The sequence below is a fragment of the Acanthopagrus latus genome, chromosome 11 (genome assembly GCF_904848185.1).
Source record: "Acanthopagrus latus isolate v.2019 chromosome 11, fAcaLat1.1, whole genome shotgun sequence".
Taxonomy (NCBI): Eukaryota; Metazoa; Chordata; class Actinopteri; order Spariformes; family Sparidae; genus Acanthopagrus; species Acanthopagrus latus.
This window is the reverse complement of record NC_051049.1, coordinates 30068011-30090712: the sequence shown is the minus strand read 5'-3', so window position 1 is coordinate 30090712 and position 22702 is coordinate 30068011. Positions and strand designations below refer to the sequence as shown.

At 41.5% G+C, this 22702-nt stretch overlaps 1 protein-coding gene across 11 annotated transcripts in view; it reads right to left on the bottom strand.

The window, feature by feature from the left end:
• szt2 (SZT2 subunit of KICSTOR complex) overlaps positions 1-22702 on the bottom strand; it is a 175207-nt gene that overhangs the window by 24606 nt on the left and 127899 nt on the right. For 6 of the 11 annotated variants that reach the window (XM_037113705.1, XM_037113707.1, XM_037113710.1 and 3 more), the window contains 6 exons: positions 22482-22561; positions 20664-20789; positions 19486-19688; positions 10735-10831; positions 10272-10352; positions 5112-5186 (listed from right to left, as the gene is read on the bottom strand). In XM_037113705.1, the coding sequence (XP_036969600.1) occupies positions 5112-5186; positions 10272-10352; positions 10735-10831; positions 19486-19688; positions 20664-20789; positions 22482-22561 (662 nt within the window). Of the gene's footprint in view, positions 1-3236; positions 4615-5111; positions 5187-10271; positions 10353-10734; positions 10832-16958; positions 17237-17322; positions 17400-19485; positions 19689-20663; positions 20790-22481; positions 22562-22702 lie in introns of those variants that run through there. The other 5 variants (XR_005077613.1, XR_005077614.1, XM_037113711.1 and 2 more) reach the window with 5 other exon arrangements.

Sequence of the window (22702 nt, the reverse complement as noted above, 5' to 3'; positions counted from 1 at the left end):
AAACATATTCAGTTCGTTTAACTTAGTAAGTTTAATATCAGCCGAAGCAGTCATTTTAACATAGATGGATTACATACATTGGCTTCCTGTGGAGTCACCACTCTGCCATTGCTTAGCACATTGTGGTCAAACAGGGTATAATGTGCTGTTATCAGGATGTTACTGACATCATTAGGATTCAAGCACTCTGCTGCAGCCCTGTGGTAAGAGAGCAGCAGGCACATCCAATGAAAGGAGAGATGTGTAATCCTGCAGCAGTGGATCAAGCAGCATGCACACCTCATGCACCATGTACCAGAAATCAACAGGATCCCCTTCATCCTGCGGGTTCTCCACGTCATTGCTTATGGAGCCATTGAATGTCAGATGACTCCCTGAAAAAGACCTCCTTTCCTGAGGAAAATGCAGAGTCCAAGAAGCAGACACCCACAGTCATCAGAAAAGCAGACAAAAAAACGCATATCCTTGAGTTGCAGGAAATTTCACAGGACAACCAGAGAAATAAAATAAAAGCCTGTGTGGCACAGAGAAACCAACACACATCATAGCCTGGACCAGTGGCGCAAGTGTCGCAATGCAGTGGGATGTTTATCTCAAGCTCCTCGCTAGCCTTCTTCCTACCTCCACCAGGCAGCCTGACCCTGTTGCTGTCCTCTTTGGACAGACGCTGAAGCTCAGTTTTATTTTCTCACCAATCTCTCACTCTCAATGTCTAGCGACTGCTTCTCCTGAGTTTTCTTCTGCATATTTTACGACAGAAAGTTTGAATTTCAAGTCATACTTTTTATTTTCTTTTGCTGCACCGGAGTCATGGCGATCATCAATGTGATATTGACTGACAGAAAGCGAGCACAATATGTGAAAAAGGTGAAGAAAAACGTGCAGTGTCAGTGGTCATGTCTTCTTCCTTGATTTAAAAAAAAAATGAATTAGACTCAGCATTTATTTGGAACCAGCGGTTATTTATCAAAATATACACCTACACCGGGCATTTAATGGGGACCCTGCAGTTAACTGAAACCTGGCTATTACTTGGTCATTTACGGTAGTTAGCAAGGCAAGGCGCAAAAGAAAAAAATACATTAAAAAAATAAATAAGAATAAAATAAAACATGGCCGTCCATCAGCCCATTAAAGATCAGCACAGCCCTCCATTGGCAAAAATTGTACCTGACAATAGCTGAAACCCAAATGACTATTTTGTGGGATGACTCATATCACACAAGTACAAGAGAAAGTATCCCACTGATGGCTCTGCTGTTATTCCATATGACACTTGTTACGTGCTATACTTAACTCCATTTGACAGTTACACTGTGATCAACCTTACTGTAGGCCAACTGTTATTCCTGCCACACACCAAATCCTGTCACCCTCACCATGGTCCCAGCAACATTAAAATGGTGTGCTGAAGGTAAGGGAAACATTCATCAAGGAAAATCTATGTGTGACTCTACATATAGTATATCAGAAGGAAAGGTTGACAACAAAAATTGGGCCTCCAAGACAAGACTCATCAATTCTATTGATCACTTTGCTTCCTTCATCAGCCATTGCTCTAAACAACCTCCAAAGGGTGTATCTTGGATTTGGATTTGGCATAAAAGCTTGTGAATATTTACCAATACCAATGGTCTGGGGTATGTGGTTTAGGTCATGTGATGCCAGCCATGCAAGTTCTTACTTCCCCACCAGAGGTGCACATTGACAAAAGAGAGTTATTCACAGACATACAAAGACAATGGACAAGATTTACAGAATCACGGCTGGCTGGGATCAAATAAGAGACATTTAACAATGGGTTGAAGATCTTGCAAGCTCTACTGCAATGGTACCACTCGGTCTTTTGTTTCTTTTATTTACATTGCTGCTGACCAGGCAGATGATTTACCCCACCTTTGTTTCTATTTGTAAATACATTCCAACTGATCACTGCCTTACTTTTTAGTATCTACTGTATGATCACTACTGTATAAAATGTTTCCACGTCAAATGCTCAGTGTCATCTTACAGACATAGACCCATTTTGTGTCAGTCAAGCTCACCGGTGTGCTAGCAGACATATTCAATAAACTCATTACAACAACAGTAAACCAGACTGGACTTTGATGATTTTTTTCAACACAGGTTTGTAATCGGATGTGGTTACTGTCCATTTATTCTGTAAAAAACCTGAAACTAGCAACTTTTGCTCATAGATTTAACAGAAAACAACATTTAAGATGTCCAATTTGACACAGACAATACTACATATTCCTTTATATAACACATTAAATATAAGCCAAGAAGATTTCAGTGTACCTTCCAAAAGATGTCACCCATTCTTATGATATCAATATAAATACTGATAAAACCCTAGCTACTGCAAAATTTGTTCTTCTGCATCTACCACTGTTGTAGTAAAATCATGTCACTTGACAGGGACAACAACAAGGACTTGGGGACTTGCGGGATTCAACTGGAGCCTCTGACAGAAGATAAAACTAATTCTAAAGTGCTCTATAATTAATCTGCCCTTCAGTACTTTACAGCTGCTTAGTTTGGCGAGAAATGATCCTCAACATTTACAGTAAGCACTTCAGAATTCTAAGCTAACTTGCTGGCTAATAACAAACTCTGAGATGTTAGCTCAGCCCCTGGTTTGTCACCTAGACTTCATTCAGTTTGGTGTTTTATACTGTCATGCTTACCAGCTGAACAAACATACTCTGTGGATTCTCAGTTGGGATCATACATGAAGAATAAAGCATATTTTTCCAATGTGTGCTGAACACTAGGAGAGACTGATACAGATCAACTACATTCTGTCACACAATAGGCTATATGCACACAGTGGTGCTGACATACTTCCGGTAAAATCTCAGCCAGCTACTCCACTTCCGCTATCTGTACGGTTGATAGGATTTTTGATGAAATGGTGACATTGTCTCAGAAACACTAATATAAATTTCAACATACAGCTTAACATTGTTGTGTGCCTTTGTGCCAAGCCTCCAGTAAGTACTTAGTCTTCATACATTTACCTCTGATGTGGAAACCATTTAAAAATGGATTGAGAAGCTTATGATAAAGCAGCAATTTGACATTCACTGTTTTGCCAGCTCGGACAGAGACATCCGTTTTTTCTAATATTGAAATTAGCTGTACATAGTCTTGACAATAAAATGTTCATCTTGTAAATGGAAAAATGTGTATATGCTCACAGTACACAAAATCTGTTTATATTGTTCAAGTTATTGAATATTTTTATTGAAATACGATCACTTTGTTCAATTTAACTGGTACTCTGATTTTTTTTTTTGCGCTCCCCCACCTGTCAGTTCTGCTCATTTACCTTTATACAACAATTACTTTAGTTTATACAAGACACAACCTTCCAATGCTAATCATTTCTTTATTAGTGAGAACAATTTGATGAAGGATGAAGAAGCAGAGGGCGTTAGCAGATAATTACAATAGTCATGATTACAACAACATTTAATATCCACAAATTGAAATTATATACACTACCGCTGACTATCCCTGTAACAAATTAAGCTGAGTAAGGCAGTGTGCAGGCCAGATCTCTACTGCAGGGAAGCATGGAGATAAAAATTTTTTTAAAAAGTGGTCTGTTTTCTTCATGATTGTTGCTGTGATTTCCTTGTCTCTGTGAATCCTCTGAATGAACATGTCTTCCTGTGTGTAGACAACAATCTGTTAAAATTCACGTGTTACAATATACATTGTGCTGCAAGTGCAGTTAAACATTACAACGTTTTATTAATAAACACATGGTCAACTTTTGCTATAAAGAAGAATACATGATTACAATGAGAACAATATGAATTAGACAAATTGACCAAAATTACAGTTTATATGAACTAATATGTAAATCTAAAACTGTAACCAACTCATTACTAATCTTACTTATTACTTATTTAAAATGGTAAGTATACAGAACATGTGTACAAGAAATGACAGAACTCAGAACACAATATAGTTTCTGTGAATCCCAATACTTTTACAGGTTTTTATACACTAGTGCTATGGGGTATCATCATACTAATATTTAATGTAGCCTTTAACAGTATCAGATTTATTTTTTGATATGATCCACAAAAACGTAATTGCTTTGACATACAGTAACCTGACTGTGTCATGAACCAGCCTGCACTGAACCTGCAGGTAAACTTTCCCTTACGCTCAAACTGTGAGGCTTTTGGATTTTCCTCATGGATCTGTAGCACTCAGACCTCGTCTGTACTTCCCCTGTTGAATCCTTGTTTGAAACTGAGATTGACAATGGCGTAATTAAAACTTTTACAGTGACTGACACGCAGACACATAGCGTTAGCAGTAAGTTATCATGCTAGCACTAGCTAGTACAAAAACCTGCAAACTTTACACGTCCAGATCTTACCTTTGTAATTGTGGATATAGCTTGAGATGTAAAGTTTGAGGCCATTCTCATTTTTGGTGACCGATGTATGGCACGCTTCTTGAATGATGCCACCAACATCGTTGACCGATATTTTAGGAAGATCTTGTAGAGATCAAATGAAGAATGCCATCGCTTCGCTGTTTGTGTCTGTTTTCCGTAGCAACGGTGCTGGCCGGAAGTGGTCAAGCTGGCTGAGTTGGAATGCGGAGGTGAGTGAACATATAGCCTAATGCCATGAATGGTATACAGCTGGGCTTCTCAAACATTCTTGCAGCATGAATCCCACTACACATTATTAAACTCGGACCTGGACAGAAGCCCTGGTAATCCTTCAAAAGAACACTGGAGCATCCAAACTTTCAATCTCACAGACATCTCAAACCTCAAGACCCCAGATGTTCAAACGGTAGTCCTGGTTCATTCTTAGGAACCCCTGGAGCCCAATTCATAATCTCAAAACTCCCCAAGGGCCCTTGGACATTCCTGGATCTAACTGTAAAACCACTGGTATGAAAGGGGATTGGTACCCCTTCCCTTCCACATGAAAATAATTAAGACATTTGAATAATTTGGGAATCCATTGTCTGTTACTGTTGCTCTGTTATCCTATCTTTAACATTTTAATCATACAAAACCCCAGAGAAGAAGAGGTACAGCCTAGCAGTACAGATTTCTGTTGAGCATTTACCTGGGAGTTGACTGTCTGGCCCATGGGAATGCGGGAACACTCCAGTGCATACTGTTTCACACAGAAGTAACATCCCTGGAAGGAGAAGGCACATGTAGAGCACATAAATATCTATAAAATACTACAAATGTATGGCTGACAAGTTAGTAACCATGGCCATGGCCAGAATGATACATTGAATTTGTTTACTGTTCATCAAAGTAGCTGCTGGTTTGAGAGAGGCAGGATGTGTCTTTTTTGTGTCTCTTTTTAAATAGCTTTTAATGCAAATTAAGTACACCACAGTCCATCCACACAAGGTTTATTTTCCATTGAACATGCAAACAGACATCAGGACCTTTTATCTAGCGCACAACATTTACTTCTTTGGTTCAGCATGAAACCTTTCAGCAACTTTTGATGGATTGCAATGACATTTGGCTGAGACATTTATTTCCCACTCAGGATGAAATGTAATCAATTTGGTGATCCTCTGACTTCCCAATACATTGTTTTAGAACTAAATACCTGCAAAACTAATGTCATTCCCATCAGTCCAAGCTATATTTTGTGTTTGCTGTCACTTTGCAAATATTAGCATACTAACACCCAAACAAAACATTAGCATGTTTAGCATCATTGTAATTTTTAGACTGTTGACGTTAGCATTTGGCTCAAAGCTGCACTGTTGCCATGTACAGCCTCACGGAACTGCTAGCATGGTGGTTTTAACTATGCCCAACCTTCTTAGCCCAATGTCTTGCATTGCAGGTATCCACTGGTTTACACTTAACTCATGCAACAAGAAAAAAAAACTAAAAGAGATGTGACACTTGCCTGAGGTTTGTAATTCATCATGATCCAGCATTGTATCTCTTTAAACATTTAGTTACTGTCCCATTGTGAACATCTGTCAAAGTTGATTTATGATACGCTGACACCAATTGCTACCTGGAGAAAGTGAAAATATACAGTGTACTCCAAAAAGATTGTTGTCATCACATTTACACTTGCATGAATGTGCTAAAACATTAAAACTCTGAGCCCTTAACTATTATTTCCTATTTTTGGTTTGCCTGGTCTTTAATGCTTGTATTATATGACCCTGTGATGGACAATCAAGTTAAATCATTTTTTTCAAAGCTTGAAATTGAATTTCACTGAAATGTGTTCAGATCACCAAAATAAGTCAAATGAACAGGGTTTTTGGCTTTTGATTTTTTTTTTTCTCCGAAGACTGAACAATCAAGGGAAATTAAAAAAAAAAAAAATCCAAAAGTTGAAGCACATATTGATGCTTTCACTTTTCCAAACTTAACTCTAAATAATAATTGATAATTACTATTGAATTATCACCTCAAACATCAGGCTGTGCTGTGGTTGCTGGGACCTACTTATATTCTCTATGATATTCTATCTTTCTCTCCCAAAGCACTATGGGAAACAAATATGTCCGCGGTTTTAGACAGAGGCCGGCAAATTGGGAGTCTGTCTTGGTCTGCCGATTTTCCGCCTCGGAGGGTACACTTATTTCCGCCTCGCCTGCCATCTAAAAACGAGGCAGAAATGTGCCAGGCTATGCGTGAGGTGGGCGGAGGTGTCAATGACCTGCACTGTTATGCGACCCACAACCAAGGAGTTTTAAAACCAACAAAGAGCTGATCACAGCAGTCAGTCCATCACTTCATCTGCGGATGTTAAGATGAACAACTGGACAGCCGCAGAGATCCAGGAGAAGCAGCATCTCCTTGGTTTCTGTAGCTGTTTGGTTGTGTTAGCTAGTGTTGTGTCGGTCGAACAAACAAATCTTTTCAGTGAACGAAGTGAACGGGATCACTTCATGGACTGATTCGTTCCTTTCTCAGTTCAGTTGAGCTCAGCTGCGATCATGCTGGCCTGGAGTGGAAATGCCGCGACTCACACAAAGAACTGTGAGGACGTGATTCTTGTTTGTGCTGTGATTCGTTCATGATTGGCGAACCTACTGCACACAGAGAACTGATACTGAGGACGTACTGTGCTGAAAATGGTGCTGTGTCACTCAGCCAGGGCAGAGGAGATGATTCACGTTCAGTAACCATACTGCTAAAATTAGCGCTGTGTTGCTAACATCCGTGTAGCATCATGTTAAGTGATTTTACTGTGCACAGAGGACACTTTCACCGTGTAATAATTTTAGTGCATGTATACCACTCAGAGCAGCGCTGCGTCTCCCACGAATGATTGTGTACCATAGTCCCTGAACTCACCGTCCCTCAGTAAGTGAACGTGAACCTCAGGGCTGAATTATTAACTGAATGACGGATTGTTTGGCTGCTTATCAGTTCAGAGAGTTGGAGAGCACTGGACGATTCGGTGAACAAATCTTTTGAATGAATCATTTTAATGAACAGATTCTAGAGATTCAGTACAGTAAAAAGAACTGCCGTTCCCATCACTAGTGTTAGCTTGTTGTTGTGTCGGCAAGCTAAGGACGGTCGCTACTTTCAAATTAAAAGCCCCGCTAAGAACCCAGTTCTAAACTCCAATGGGGTGCAATGTAAAGCTCTTATTTTGAAGACAAATTCTACGTCACTGTTCACAGCCCAACTTCGAGCTTCACATCACGTCGTATGTTTACGCCTACCTCAGAGGCGGCTTTTGGAAAAGGAGGAATATTACGCCTCGGTTTTAGAAAGACAGGCCAGCACAAATTATAGTTATAGTTATAGCTATAGTTATAGTTGCCCTTACCTTAGAGTAAATGTGCCGCCTTTTCTATCAAAAAAAGGCTACAGAGTCCATCATGATGTGTTTACTGTATAAAGACACCGAAAATACACCCTAGTTAGAGGCTATTTTTTTCAGCTTCTGTGAGAGAGACAATTGCATGGGAGACCTCGTTAGAACCACATATAGTTGCTAGTATCTGTACTAACAGGGATCCATTTCGTTCCAGCTTCAGGGAGAAAAAAAAGAAGGAAGAAGCTACGTTACAAAGTCATTCCTTAATGATGCAAGTTATAGTTGTATATGACTATGTAAATTCCAGAGGCTTTAAAACAGATCAACAACTTAAAGCTGTAACCTGTAACTATTTTTTTATATAACTATGTTATACTTGCTAAAATTGGCATTATGATCTGACAGCAGAATAAGATACAGATCAGCTGTGTAAAAATCCACTGTTTGTGGCTCCACCCAGTGGATGTAATTTGATTTGCAAGGATCCACCCCCGGATCAACACAACCAATCAGAGCCAACAAGAGTGTCTGAGAAGTGTCAATCATGCTCGAGCATAAGCTGCTGGCAGCCCCCCTCCCTCACACAGTGCATACTGGGCAGTGTCTCTCCCCCGGGCAGGCGCAGTGTCTGCTCTTACGTGGTCAGATAGGTTTAAGTTCAAGCTCAGACTGCAAACAATGGTGGACAGGCAACTCTCAGGAAGTAAAGTCTCTGCTGGGCCTTCTTCTCCAGCTCATTAGTGTGGACGCTCCAGGTCAGGTCCTCCATGATGTTGACTTCCAGGAAGCGGAAGTCAGAGACACTTTCCACACAGGTCCCACCTATGAGCAGCGGCTGGATGTCTTTTTTCTTCCTCCTGAAGTCCACGATGAGCTGCTTGGTCTTTGATGTGGTAAGGAGCAAGTTGTCAGCTCTGCACCACTCCGCCAATCACTCCACCTTGTCTCTGTAGTTGGACTCATCCCCCCTCGAGATGAGCACCACGACAGAAAGACTGGATACACAACAGCATGTACACACACATTCGTAGAAAGTACCGACAGGGAAAGCACTGAGCCACTGTAACTTTGTGCGCTGCCATCTTGGTCATCTCCTGAAGCCAGTCCTTTGTAGTTTTGCTGGAACTCCCTGACCAAATGGACTTCCAGAAAGCCCATGGTTTATCCTATCTGGCAGAGCTGAAATGGGCAGCTTTGTTCTTTTTTGAGAGCAGAGGATTCCCTCTAGCAACCCTCCCATGAATGTCATGCAATTCAATGTTACATCTGGTTGTAGATGCTTGCAAATTTTTGTCCCACAGATGCTACCAGAGAGGTCTGCAACTCTCTACAGGCGATGTCTGGTTGGCCTATACCCAATTTATTATTTTACTGGTTCTTCTTTGATGATTGTTTTGATGGGTGTCCACTTCTAGGCAGAGTTGCTGTCATGGTGAAGGCCTTCCATTTGTAAATGTTTTCTCTTACAGTAGATGGATGGAGCTGGGATCTTTAGGAGATGGTCTTATAGCCCTCTCATATAGTTTTTGAGCTACTTAAACAAGTCCCACTAAACATGCAATTGAGTGACAAATCTGACATTTCATATATAAAATCTGGTGAGAAAATAAGAAAATCGTGGTGAAATAACAGAAACCTCTAAAATGCTCACGAGGTTCACATACTTTCAAGCAGCACTGTATGTTAACTCCGGTGTTTAGATTTGTCTTTAAGGTTACTAGTTAGTAAAAGTGTCTTTCATTTGACCCCACAGTTATAACGTTAGTGTTCAGTATGATCTGAAGTGGTTTAATTGGTTTAGAGAAATAATGTTACTCATGCTTCAGAAAGGCAGCATGGCAAAAATGTTGCAGTGCTGTTTCAGTTTAATGAAGCTGCGACTGAGATGAGTCTCTTTGGCCCCTCACATCGTACCACCACTACTGCATAGAACCTCAGTCACCTTTCCATAAACATCAGACCACATACCAAGACCTTAGGCTATATTTTTGTTATCAAGTCCAAGAACATACTTCAGACTTGGAACACATTGTTTACAAGTATCTCTGAAGTCGTGCCCCTTCATATATCTCAGAACTTCTCATCCTGTAGGCTACACAGCCTGACTCCCTAGATCTTCCCACAATGGCATGCCGGCCCTGTTCCCCAGCTCTGGAATAATGTTAGACAAGCCGAGAATTGTTTTTATTATATTCTTATATATTTTGTTAGATTCATTGGGTTTTATGTTCTTATTAAATTGTTTTGTTTGATCTTGCTGTATTTCCTTAACATTTGTGAAGATTCTACATGGTTTTAGGTTTGCCTGCTTCAGTTTTTGTTTTTATGCCTGTGTGTATACACATTTGTCAGATACTGTCAAGCTCTTTAGCACTCTTTCCTTTTAAAGTGCAATATAAATGAAAGACAATTGAAACTTGAAAGTTACAGTGAGTAGCACAGCAATCCTCATCTCACCTGAAAAGCCAGCTCCATCAATACGATCCCCCCTGGTAACGCCCTCTGGAGGTGATATGCAGTGGTGCCAGATGCTGTAGTCTGCAATATGTATTGAACAAAAAGTTTATACAAATTACCACAAATCCAAAAATGGCCAACCAACATGGCCCAGTGCACTTTTTTGTAGAGTGCATGGATTTGGACAATTCAATGTTCAATTTCAAGTTAATCAGACTTACAGTGTTTTGAACATGGTCTGTTCATATATATTGAGAAGCATTTGCATGATATTTCCAGCTACTGGGCCAAGTTTCTTTAACTATCTTAGCTCATGGCAATTTGAGCCAGGGCATAAGACGAAAGATATAACAAATCTGAGAAAAAACAACAACCGATATAGCTGCAAACGGCTATTTGCCGGTTCTATCCTAAGTAAGTAAGCATGTGTGTGTGTGTTTGTGTGTGTGTGTGTAACACTGACCTTAGGGCTGTCTTCACTCTTCTGCTTTACATAAGAAAAAGACATCCTCCCTTCTGATGACATCGAGCTCAGCATAGCAGCACGGGCCCGGGCAGTGCTGTAGGAAATGAGGGGTAGGGTGAAGGACCAGAGTGAGTTAGGGTCTGCTTAAACCAAAGAAGTCTGAGTCCAATAGCTGTTGGTCAACAAATAGCTTGTGGCCAACCAAGAAGTTGTAATTCAGAGACAGCAAAATGGCCTGAGACTAGAAAGTGACAGGCAGACGGGACGGACATCTGCTCTGGTTAGGTCAGCCTTGGGTTAGCTGTGATGAAGGTCAGAGGTCACATGAGAATCAAAACACATATGGTGACAGAAACTTAGTAATACATTCTGAAGTTTCACAGAAAGTTGACGGATGCATACAAAAAATATTTTGATGCTGTGTGACTGACACCATCCAGTTACTAATGGAATGGGCAGGTAGTTCATCTGTTGCCAAAACCAAAACCAAAACTTTTTTTTCCCTAAGTATTTTTATTGAAAAATACCATATGATACTACCAGTCACAGAGATACAATTTAACTTTTTCATTTTATAAACAAACACTCTGATAAGAATGTAGAGGAAAATACTTATTAAATTACAGAGTACAGTGTAATAAACAATGAACAAACCCCCCAACCACGCCCGCCATCGGCTCATCAAAACCAACACACACATTAGTGGTTATTTATGCAATATAAAAGGTGCAGTAGTAACAGGCACAAATTCAATCGGGTAGTACCTCTAAATTAGTGAAATAGGAAATAAAGGGTTGCCATTTGTGAAAATTAACATCCTCTCAACTTCTGCATCCTCTCACTTCCAGATATAGTTTAGATAGTCTAGATTTAGAGAAATGCACCCTTTATAAGACCTTATACTCATAAGTCCAAGACAGGCACAAGCGATGGTAGATCCTGTCTTCTCTATGGCCTGTTCCCGGAACCCTTCCTGTGTCCGTATTCCCAGTTCCTCTTCCCATGTACACTTAAGTTTAGCATTTGAGTGATTGCTGAAAGCCAAAATAATATCATACTACTTTGAGATGATTTCTCTGTGATGAGGAGCACATGATAGCATGGTTTCCCCACACTGTTCTGGAGGTAAACAGGGGAAATTAGGGAAATACTTAGTAACAAAACTGCAAGTCAGAAAAAAAACGAAACAGATGTGCAACAGGAGGCTGTAGCGAGATGACAAATTAGCAAAGCTATCAAAGACACCATCTACATACAAATATTTGAATTGTGTAATATCCTTGTAATATCCGTGTCATACCACACTGAAAATGTCAAGTCCGAAAGTGATGGAGGAAATAAATGGTTGTTATTTAAAGGACCCAAGGAGGATGCAGCAACAAATTTAAAATGCTGTCTAAATTGATACCAGATCTTAAGTGTGTTAAGAACCACTTGATTGTCAGTATATAGAAAGGGTTTTGTATGTAAAGAGGAATAAAGTAGAGCAGGTACAGAATATCCCCTACAGGATGAAATTTCCAATTTTCACCAAGAGGATTCAGGAGATTTTAACCAGTAGCAAAGTTTGTGGGTGTGAGCAGCCCAATAGTAAGATAGAAAATTAGGTAACGCAAGTCCTCCAATGAGTCTGCATCTCTGCAGTAAAGTTTTATGAACCCTAGGTGATTTCCCACCCCAAATAAACAAACAATTATCTTATCCAGAGAGTCAAAAAATGTTTTGGCAGAAAAAGAGGAATTGTCTGGAATAAAAATAGAAACTTTGGTAAAATATTCATTTTAATAACATTGATCTTGCCAATTAATGAAAGCAGGAGGTTACCCCATTTTTGAATATCAGATATAATCTTTGAGATAAGGGGAGTGAAGTTAGCAGACACAAGGCTAGATAAAGAATGAGACAGGCTAATAGTATTTAAGCCCTGATGGACTAAATTGAAAAGGTAAATCTGACTGTTGAAGATGACATGCTGCCGTATTAATGGGAAAACACTCACTTTTCCCCAAATTTAATTTATAACCTGAAAAGTTGCTGAAGTTCTCCATAATACTTAAAACAGCAGGAATAGAGAGTCGAGGATCAGTTATATACAATAACAAATCATCCATATACAGCGGTAATTTATATTCAATTCCATTGTGGGTGATTCCTTTGAATAAGGGGGAAGATCTTAATGTAATAGACAGAGGCTTGATAGCGATGGCAAAGAGCAAAGGTGACAAAGGACAACCCTGGTGACTTCCACGTCCAAGGCCAACACCTTAAATCAGCATTAAGCACAGATAATGGTCTTTAGGAACCACAGGAGGTTGGATCTTTGTCCCTTTTGAGAAGGACAGCAATAGTGGCTTGTGTCAGAGTTGGTAGTGATGAACCACGTTCTATGGATACATTGAATACAGATAAAAGTAGCGGTGCCAGTTTACCTATAAATGTTTGGAAAAGGGTTTGTTGCGTAGTAGTAAGTTGTGTAGTAATAAGTGCTCTGCTTCTCTTGTTGAAATGAGATCAAATTCTGCTTGCAAATCCAAACGCTGCTTAAGTAGTTCTGGAGAAGGGTTCCGTGCGTATCTTTGATCAAGGTTACAAATCGCAAAGTTCATTAAGCCTAGCATTAATCGGTATGTATACGGTAGGTATATCTAATAACAAAGGTGAATGGTCAGATATTACAATGCTTAAATAATCAGAGGAGTTTACATATGAATTAAGTGTACTATCAATAAAAGAATAATCAATCCTAGAATATGAATGGCGCACCTGGGAGAAGAAAGACATTTTTTCAATAGAGGGGTTACAAGATATCCAAGGATCAATAAGACCATTCCATTTCATAAAATCAGAGAATGTCTTAGACATAGCAGATTGTGTTAGATTACGAGGATTGGACCGATCCAAGATTGGGTCAAAAACACAATTTAGATCCCCTCCGGGGATCAGGAAGTGAGTATTCAAGAAGTGGATGTTACTCAGCAATCTGTTAGCAAATGTAACATCATCAAAGTTCGGGGCCTATACATTTACCAACAAACACTTTTTGTGCATTAGGGTACCAGCAACTATGAGGTATCTGCCATTCCTATCAGCGATAACATCAGTGGATGAGAACTGGACTTTTTTGTTAATTATAATGGCGACTCCTCTAAATTTTGTACTAAAGTTTGAGTGTAAGACTTGACCTACCCAAGGGCAATGTAACCTGTGGTGATCTTCAATACCAAGTTTCCTGTAAAAATACTATATCAGACTTTAAATGTTTCAAGTGTGTAAAAACCTTAGACCTCTTAACAGGATTACCCATACCTCTGATATTCAAACTAATAAATCTAAGAGGTGTGACCCTGCGACGCTGTGATCTATATTGCCATTAACAATTTAAATTAAAAAAAAAAAAAAAAGAATACGGAGGTTCTACAGTTGACAAAAATGTAGTGCCAAAAGAAAGGCAGGTCTGACAGCGATGTAAAGCGGTGTGAATTTTCCCTATACAACGTACACTTGAACTGTTATTGATTTTTTAAGGTGAGCCTTGTTTTAGGTGTTTTATTTCGCTTTTTCTCTGGACCTCGTTTACTGCAGTACAAAGCTGAGCGTTTGGGCTGGAGTGGCTATCTACTTCTCCAAACTGAGGCTGTGCTGATCCGTGATTGCGGTATGGAACAGATCAACTATAAATATGTACTTTATATGACCCCACTTGAAAAAAAAAAGAACTATCCCTTTAAATTGTAGGAGGAGTTAGAAAAAGTAGGTTTTGCTACTTTTTGGTTTTTGACAAGGCCAAGGCCAATACCAGGTGAAAAACCTTAAACACAAACGCTGGTATTGGCCTTGTCAAATTTTCAAATAAGAAGAAAGAAAAGAAAGTAAGCTGAATCTTGGTCATTGAGTGAATTCCAGTCCAACCTTCTGAATCACGCTGCCTTTTCAAGTGGGGGAAGCTGCAGTTTGAACCTCATAAGAGTGAAGACTGGAGGAGAGAATCCTGGACAGCAGCTGGCCAGGCCTGGAAGTCCATAGACCTGGTAACACACCAAGCATCACCTGTCTCAATGCTGCTGGAAAACAAGATGGCTGACTTAAAGTTGCTGGAGCAGCTCAAAGCCAGTAGGACATCTGCGAAGTGGCAATCCTCCCAGCTGGCCAACAATATTGTCCAGATGCACGCCATAATGCCTGAAGAGGAACTCAAAGACAGTTTCAAAAAGCTCATAATTGAAGCCAACAAAGTCATGGAAGCCAATGATGACGTGGAGGCCCAGTATCTCGCAGAGGTGGAGCTGGATGCAGATTCTGATGAAGTTCCTGGGTTGAGCGAGCAGCAAAAGGCCGATATTGGGAAAGCGGCTGATGATGAAGCTAAAAGAGATGAAGGAGCTCATTCAAAAGACACTCTGGGCCAACTTTGGAGAGGAGGACCTGACGATGGCGGTCAAGGCTGCAGAGGACAAAGTAAAGAGTGTGATTTCCTTTGAACCTGGCAGGAATAAAGAGGCCTTTGATTTCATGTTGAACTACATGGTAAGACTGGTTAAGAGGGCGAAGGAGCTGCACACACAGTGGAAATGTTGGGCCCCTCCAGCCAAGCAGAAAGACTTCCAGCTGCGGGTACGAGGGCTTGAGCAGATCATTCCAGAGTTGATGTCCAGAAAAGCGGATTTCATTAAAGCAAAAGCTAAAAAGGACTCTGAAAGAGTTGTGAGTGCAGCCCCCATCAGCTACCCAGCATCAGCCATTAGACTGAAGGCAACCTCCCTCCCCAAGTTTACTGGCATCAGGCGAGAATTTCATCACTGGAAAAGAGACTGGGAGGCCCTTCAGAAGCAAGGAGAACCCACTGGGTCAAGAGAAGTCAAAAAGTTTCAGCTCAGCTTTGGATGATAGAATAATGAAAGCTCTTCGATTAATGACCTATAACACAGCAGATGACAACTTTCGAGTCCTTGAGAGCCGGTTTGGAAATCAAACTGTGATCGCCATAAAGAACCCTCTGGTGACAAAGTTGAAGCAAGCTTTTCTATGTAGCTGAGAGACGCAGCACTGATGCAGACAACCGCTCTGACAGTCTTCTGACCTTCCTCAAGAGTCAAGACAGGATCTACGAGCAGCTGGACCAGTTGAGGGATGAAGAGCCGCCAAGGAAGGAAATCCTACCTGAGCAAAGGCAAGCCAGAACCCGACCCTAAAACCAGCCAAGTAACCATCTCTCAGGATGTATCGTCTGTGGTGACATTAAGCATAAGAAAAAGCTGTACTTCTGCAGAAAATTCTGTGAGCTCAAGGTCACAGAGAAGAAGGATGCAGTGCGAAAACTGGGGGCCTGCTGGAAATGTCTGGAGGGCCATGATGATGAGAATCACTGCAAAACTTCCTTCTTGTGTAAAAATCCTGAGTGTGAGGACAAAAGAGCTACAGGCCACCATTACTAAATGTGTCCCAATGCTGAAACATCCAGAGGCAGCACAGCCCAGAGGAGGAGCAAAGGCAGCACAGTGGGCGGTGGCAACAAGAGGAATTACACCGACGCCCAGGAGGAATTCTTCAGACAGCTCTCACCTTGGGCAAAACCCAAGTGTAGCACCATCAAAGACACTTGGGATCTTGCACTTTCAGGAAAGCTCAGAGAAGAGGCCATCAGCCTTTTTGAAGAATATGCTCAACTGAGAAGGGTCAAGTTTCATAGAGCCCCGACACCAGCGGGCGCGCCAGCTGAACCTGATGCAATCACCTTCTCTGATGGCAGCGAGAATGCTTATTGCGCTGTCCTGTATCTGTGGTGGGCCTGTGACCAAGGTGTTACAGTGAGGCTGGTGGAGTCTAAAGCTAAGCTGACCCCACTGGACCACAAGGGGGACGCTGTCAAGGCAGAGCTTTGTGGAGCAGTATTCACTACCAAGTGAGAGCTATGGCTTTCAAACCTTTTATGCCAACAGCATTGGAGAAATCCAAAGCAGCACGCAACTTCAGGATTGGTGGTGGGTGCCTGGACCACTGAACATTGCTGATATTATCACTCGTGGGGCTGGTCAAGAGATATGGATGAAAATTCAACATGGCAGCAAGGATCAAAGTTCCTAAGTCTGCCAACTGATGAGTGGCCAACTAAGTCTGCAAAAGATGTATCAGCAACTGCCAGAGAGAGTGTAGAAAAGATGCAGAAGAAATCATTCACTGCTGCATTCTCATGAGCTCAGGTGAAGAAAGAGCAACCAGATCGGGAGTGTCGGAGACCACCTGCCAGTGTTGCTGTCCGACACCTGGTGGATCAAGGACAGTTCAGCAGCCTGACTCGCCTGGTGAGGACATTCGCCCAGGTCTGGAGGGCAGCAAAGTACTTTGCAGCACAAAGTAGGATCTTGGGAACCCCAAAGTGGTAGGCAGGTTCATCAGCCGGGGTCATCACTGCAACAGAGCACCAAGATGCTTTAAGAGACCTTGTTCTTGCTGCACAAGAAGGCATGACCTTTCCAACCACCACAATAGACCGGCTGGTAGTCTGCAAAAAGGAAGACACTGGGCTATTGGTTTGCGGTGGGAGAGTCCAGGCTTTTAAAGAAGATAGAGTTGGTGTTCCCCTCTTACCTTACAGCGCCTGGGTCTCAACATTGTTGGTTCTTGAAGCTCACAGCAAGGGTCACAAGTGAGTGGCTGCGACACTACTGAAAGTGAGAAAGAGAGCATGGATCATCAAGGGACGAAGAATTGCTCAAAAAGTCATCAAAAACTGTGTGATCTGCAAGAAAGCCAGAGCTAGAATATGTCAAAAAGTGATGGGTGATCTGCCTCAAGAAAGAACTAGGCCGGCAGCCTCATTTGAGTTCACAGCTGTTGACCTTTTTGGACCGTATCAGGTCAAAGATGATGTAAGGAAGAGAGTCACGATGAAGGTTTGGGGAGTCGTATTCTGCTGTATGGCCAGTAGAGCAATTCACAAAGAGCTGGCCAACACCATGTTGACTGAAAGCTTTCTGATGACTTCTGATGACAGAGATTGACAGCAGTGCAAGGGCATCCTAAGAAGATTTGGTCAGATCCAGGGACAAATTTTGTCGGTGCCAAACCTGTTTTGGAGGAGCTGTATCAGTTTCTGGATGGTCTGGACAAGTCTGCTGTGGAGGAGACATCAACTCAAAATGGAACCGACTGGCGCAGGCAAATCCAGCCAGCTGTTCACCTCATCTTATCGCTCTGCCGAAGCAGCTGTTCAAATTGTGAAGAAGGCGTTCCAGAGTCTGGGGAGAGAACCAGGGCTCAGTCACAGCAGACTTCAGACGACACTTCAGCTCGCCGCTAAACTTTCCAATGAAAATGATGACGGTGCAGAGCCAAGAAGACACTGTGCAGTACATCACACCCAATGCAATCCTGCTGGGATGAGCATCATCAAGTGGTGACTGGAAAACGTTGGATTTCACAAGCTATCCCTATAAAAGACTTCAGGAAATGCAGCACCAGGTCAACAAATTTTGGAGTTCCTGGAGCCAACTGGCCGGTCCCAATCTCTTTGTGAGGAGTAAGTGGCACACCACACAGAGGAATGTTGCAGTTGGAGATATCGTTTGGTTGTGTGACCAGAATGCACTGAGGGGCCACTTTAAGCTTGGGAGGGTTGTCAGCGTCAACCCAGACTCCAAAGGCATTGTACGGGATGTGAATGTCAGAGTCGTGGCAAGCTCCTGCATCCCTGAGGTAAGGCCTGCAACATCAGCATCCAAGCATCCTGCTGCCAAGCATCCTGTCTCCAGCATCCGGAGGGACCTTCAGTCCACAATTCTTCACCGGGACGTCCGACGATTGGTGGTTCTGCTGCCAGGTGAGGAGCAGGCAGGGAGTCCAGGAGGGAATCTCTGACCATAAGTTTATGGTGTGCGATCTTTCCAGCGATTTCCGTGGGAAGATCGAGTGGGAGGTTTTGAGGTAAACCGCAGGCGAACCCCATCTCTGCCTGAGTGCATCAGGTTGGGGTACGCCTCTAAGCCTAGAGGCAGCTGATTGAGTGCACGAGGTGGAGATGATCTGGTAATCAGGAGAGTATCCTGGAGTTACTTGTTCAAAATATCTGCAATATCTTTCCTCAGCAACGCCAGCAACTCGAGCTGTAGGGCAGCGGTGTCAAGGTTAGCGAGCGTTGAGGCGACCTCTGTAGGAGCCGACGACTCACCCGAGGATGTGGTCACGGTTTGTGGACCAGGCCTCAGATGTGTCTGAATAGTACTGCGAGCTTTAGAGTTCTTTCCCGACATGTTACACAATCCAGGGTTAACGCTCCCCCCAAAATAAGTACTATGGAGTGAGACAGGACTAAATATGTTACCAAAAAGCACAGAGAAACTACAATTTTAATTGAAATCGGCAGGAGCCTCCAGACGTCCAACTCCATTAGAGCTCAGCAGCACCCCAACAAAAACTTGTTTGAAGAAACTGGACTGGATCAGAAACAATGTAATATTTTAAAATTAGAGTTAAATTTCCATCCACTCAATCAACTGTCTGCTGCCATTAAGACTTGATGTGCAGGATGTGATTTGGTAAAGCATATTGTTAAATAGTACCAAATGCATTGAAGCCTTATTTGATCGAGGAGAAAACCTAAAAAAAATCATGAAAACATATTCCAAACAGAAAAAGCCCACTGACAGAAAAAAACAAAACAAAACAAAACAAAACAATGGTCATCAGTAAACAACAACAAAAACAACAACAGCAGCTAAAGGTAAAAATGTAACCGTTCTTGCACATACAGACCTGCGAGCTGGAGACTGAGGCCGGACCTGGACCAGAATGAAACCCATGCTCTGCAGATACTGAACGTACTGCTGGAGGAAGGTGCTGGAGATCTCAAGGAGCCAGGGTTCTTCCTTCAGTCTGCTGGGCAGCATGTCAGCTGAGTCAGTGCTGTAGCTTCGGTCCCGGCCTGATGCGTTGGAGTCGCTGGAGCGATGCCGTTTCTGGTGCACATATATTTAACAATTTCAATATTTACAGAACAGCTAGCATCACTTGTATTATGTGACTCACAAATAAAATGAGTAATAAATCATCCAAATTGCATTTTCATGTTCTTCTTCAAGACTGCTCATTTTGTAACATAATTAAACTGATAAAGAAAATTGCATTTGAGATTTAATTTTCAAAAGATGTCCCAGCAAATAGTTACCAAAATTCAATTTGAAATGTCAAATTTGAAAATTTGAAGAAAAGTGCAATTTGGATGATTTATTACTCATTTTATTTATGAGTCAAAAAATGCAGCTATATTCTGAAAATGAAAAAGCATTTCTGTTAATCCATTTTAGTTTGAATTATGGAACAGATTCGCTTCCATACACTTGTACCTGTGCATATATTAAGCAAGCATGACAATTTGGAGCTACCACAACATGTATGCAAATAAGGAGCAGAAAATGGACAATTTTATTAGAATGACTTCTTTTTGGCCAAAGAAGACAGATGGTTTGAAAGAGGAGTAAAAGATCCATCTATGTCAAACTGAAATGACTCTCAGTAAGGACACTCCCACACAGAGTACAATGCAACTGCAGCTCCCCTCCAGTCAGTTTGAACTGAAGAAGACTCCTGGGTGAGAGGTGAAATGTTTTTAATAAAGTGAAACATGCCCAGTTGCCAATGATACAGCACTTACAATTACCATGACCTGGATGACTGAGAACCATCAAAAAAAAAAGTCAATCGAAGCTACTGGCTGCTGTCGCTTCATGGCCTGCTGTTGCTATACCTGTTAACCATTAAACGACAATAAATTATGTAACCCAAAATAGCAAAGGGAGGCTAAATTAGCAACTTTTTAATCTTTCTAATATAATTTTTCTTGCTAATGACTATTGGTATGAATGAGTATGAGTATGTTAATAAAGACAATACTTCCTCATCCAACTTTCGTTGGAGTCAGACTGAAAACATACCTTCACTGGAGGAAGGACGACCTGTTCCTCTTGAATCTGTTTGCGAAAGATGGGGTCAAAGAGAAGAGGGGTGGCACAGTAGTGGACCAGCCTAGATGACTGCTTCAGGGTCTCCAAATCTGTCCCCTGTAGGTAGGTAGGTAGGTAGGTGAGTGGGTGGGTGGGTGGGTAGGTAGGAAGGTAGGTAGGTAGGTTTGTAGGTAGGTAGAGGGGTAGGTAGGGAGATAGGTAGGTAGGTCATCGATGGTTGTAATCACTTAAAACAGTGACACTGGAGGTGGCAAACTGTGAGAAAAGGGTTTACTGTGATACACAAGACAAACAAGAATAACAATTTTGCATTCAAGAAAAAAGTCTACAGGGCTCCACAGAACGTAAACAAGTGCCCTGTCTCGTGTCTAAGGAGGTGTCAATGTTTACCAACGGATAGATGAGAGTATGAAGCGTTACTATCCTTCTGCTCACAGGAAGAGGAAGAAAAGAAGATGAGAGTGAATTGAGCAAACTTCAGTCAGGTAAACTTGAGTATTTCCCCTCTCCAAGTGTGGTATGAAAAATTAACAGTAATTTTAAGTTAATGTGGGCTTGCTTGCAGTGCCAGTGCATTTCTCTGTTGTCTGTCTATCTGCCTAATGTTAGCTGGGCTGGGCAGCATGTATCTTCTCAGTGTGTGGCTTGCTCTCTGTGTTCTGTGACTTTGTGCCTGAAGTAGGAGTGAAATACAACTATATTACTTTTGAATTCTTCAGTAAAATTTCTCTATAAAATTTCTTCAGACAGTCCACCACTACCCTAATCCTCATGGCCACGCTGATGCTGAAAATCCCTAGCTGTAAAGGTTTAATTTGACAATTTTGAGACATTAATCTGCAGCCAGGCTATTGGCTTAAGTCTACAGTAAAGTCTTTGTATATTTTTGTGAGGACTGGATTTATTACCAGGCAGCAGAGCCACAGCTCACTTTGACATTTTATTATTTTTCTACATGTATTTTTTTTCTAAAATGTATTATTTTTGTGTTAATGTTAATATGAATATTGTTAATATTCACTGACATTAAGATTCTAAAAAATATTTTATTTCATAAATATTGCTTGTGGGGCGGCTGTAGCTCAGCGGGTAGAGCAGGTCGACTAGTGATCGGAAGGTCACTGGTTCAAATCCCAGCTCCGGGCAGTGCTGAGCTGCATGTCGAAGTGTCCTTGAGCGAGATACTGAACCCCACATTGGTCATCAGTGAGGGCCCTGCGATGAGCTGGCGACTTATCCAGGGAGTACCCTGCCCTCGCCCTGAGACAAGGCTGGGATTGGCTCCAGCAGCAACACCCCGTGACCCCATGTAAAGGGATAAGCGGTTCGGACAATGACATGACATGACAATATTGCTTGTTAATACCTCATTATCTTCTGTATGGGTCTAGTTAATGCATTCTAGTTTCTAGTTTTGATGCATCAGATGGAGCATACAGATTTAGAGGATTGTAAAAGTTATATGGTAAGTTTAGTGTCCTTTTGTTATCATGGGTTTACAAAACAAACATAAGTTTTAGTCATTTTGAGTCCTGCTACATCTTTTTTAGACAATTGAGTCTTTATGATGATTTGAGGAGTCTTGTGACCTGGGGAAAGACATTGTTCCAACAATGCTGTAAGGCTGTTGTAACTTCATCTGGCCATACACAGTTTTAATTGATGGTTTGACCCTCTTTATCAACTGAATGAATGTAGAGGCAGAATAATCAGAGAAATATAATCAGACAGATATATATATATATATAGACACACACACACACACACACACATATTTTGGGTACTTACTGAAATGGGCATGTTGGACTGTGCTGACCTCTGCTGCCAAGTCACAAACAGGTTTTCTATCTTCATCTGTTTCTCCAGTTCTGTCAGCACAAAAACACAGCCATTACAATCTTGTCCAATGCAGAGTTGTATGGGCTCATTTGACAAAAAATATGTTGTAACTATAATATGTAACACTAATACTAATACTACTACTAATAATAATAATAATAGCATTATTA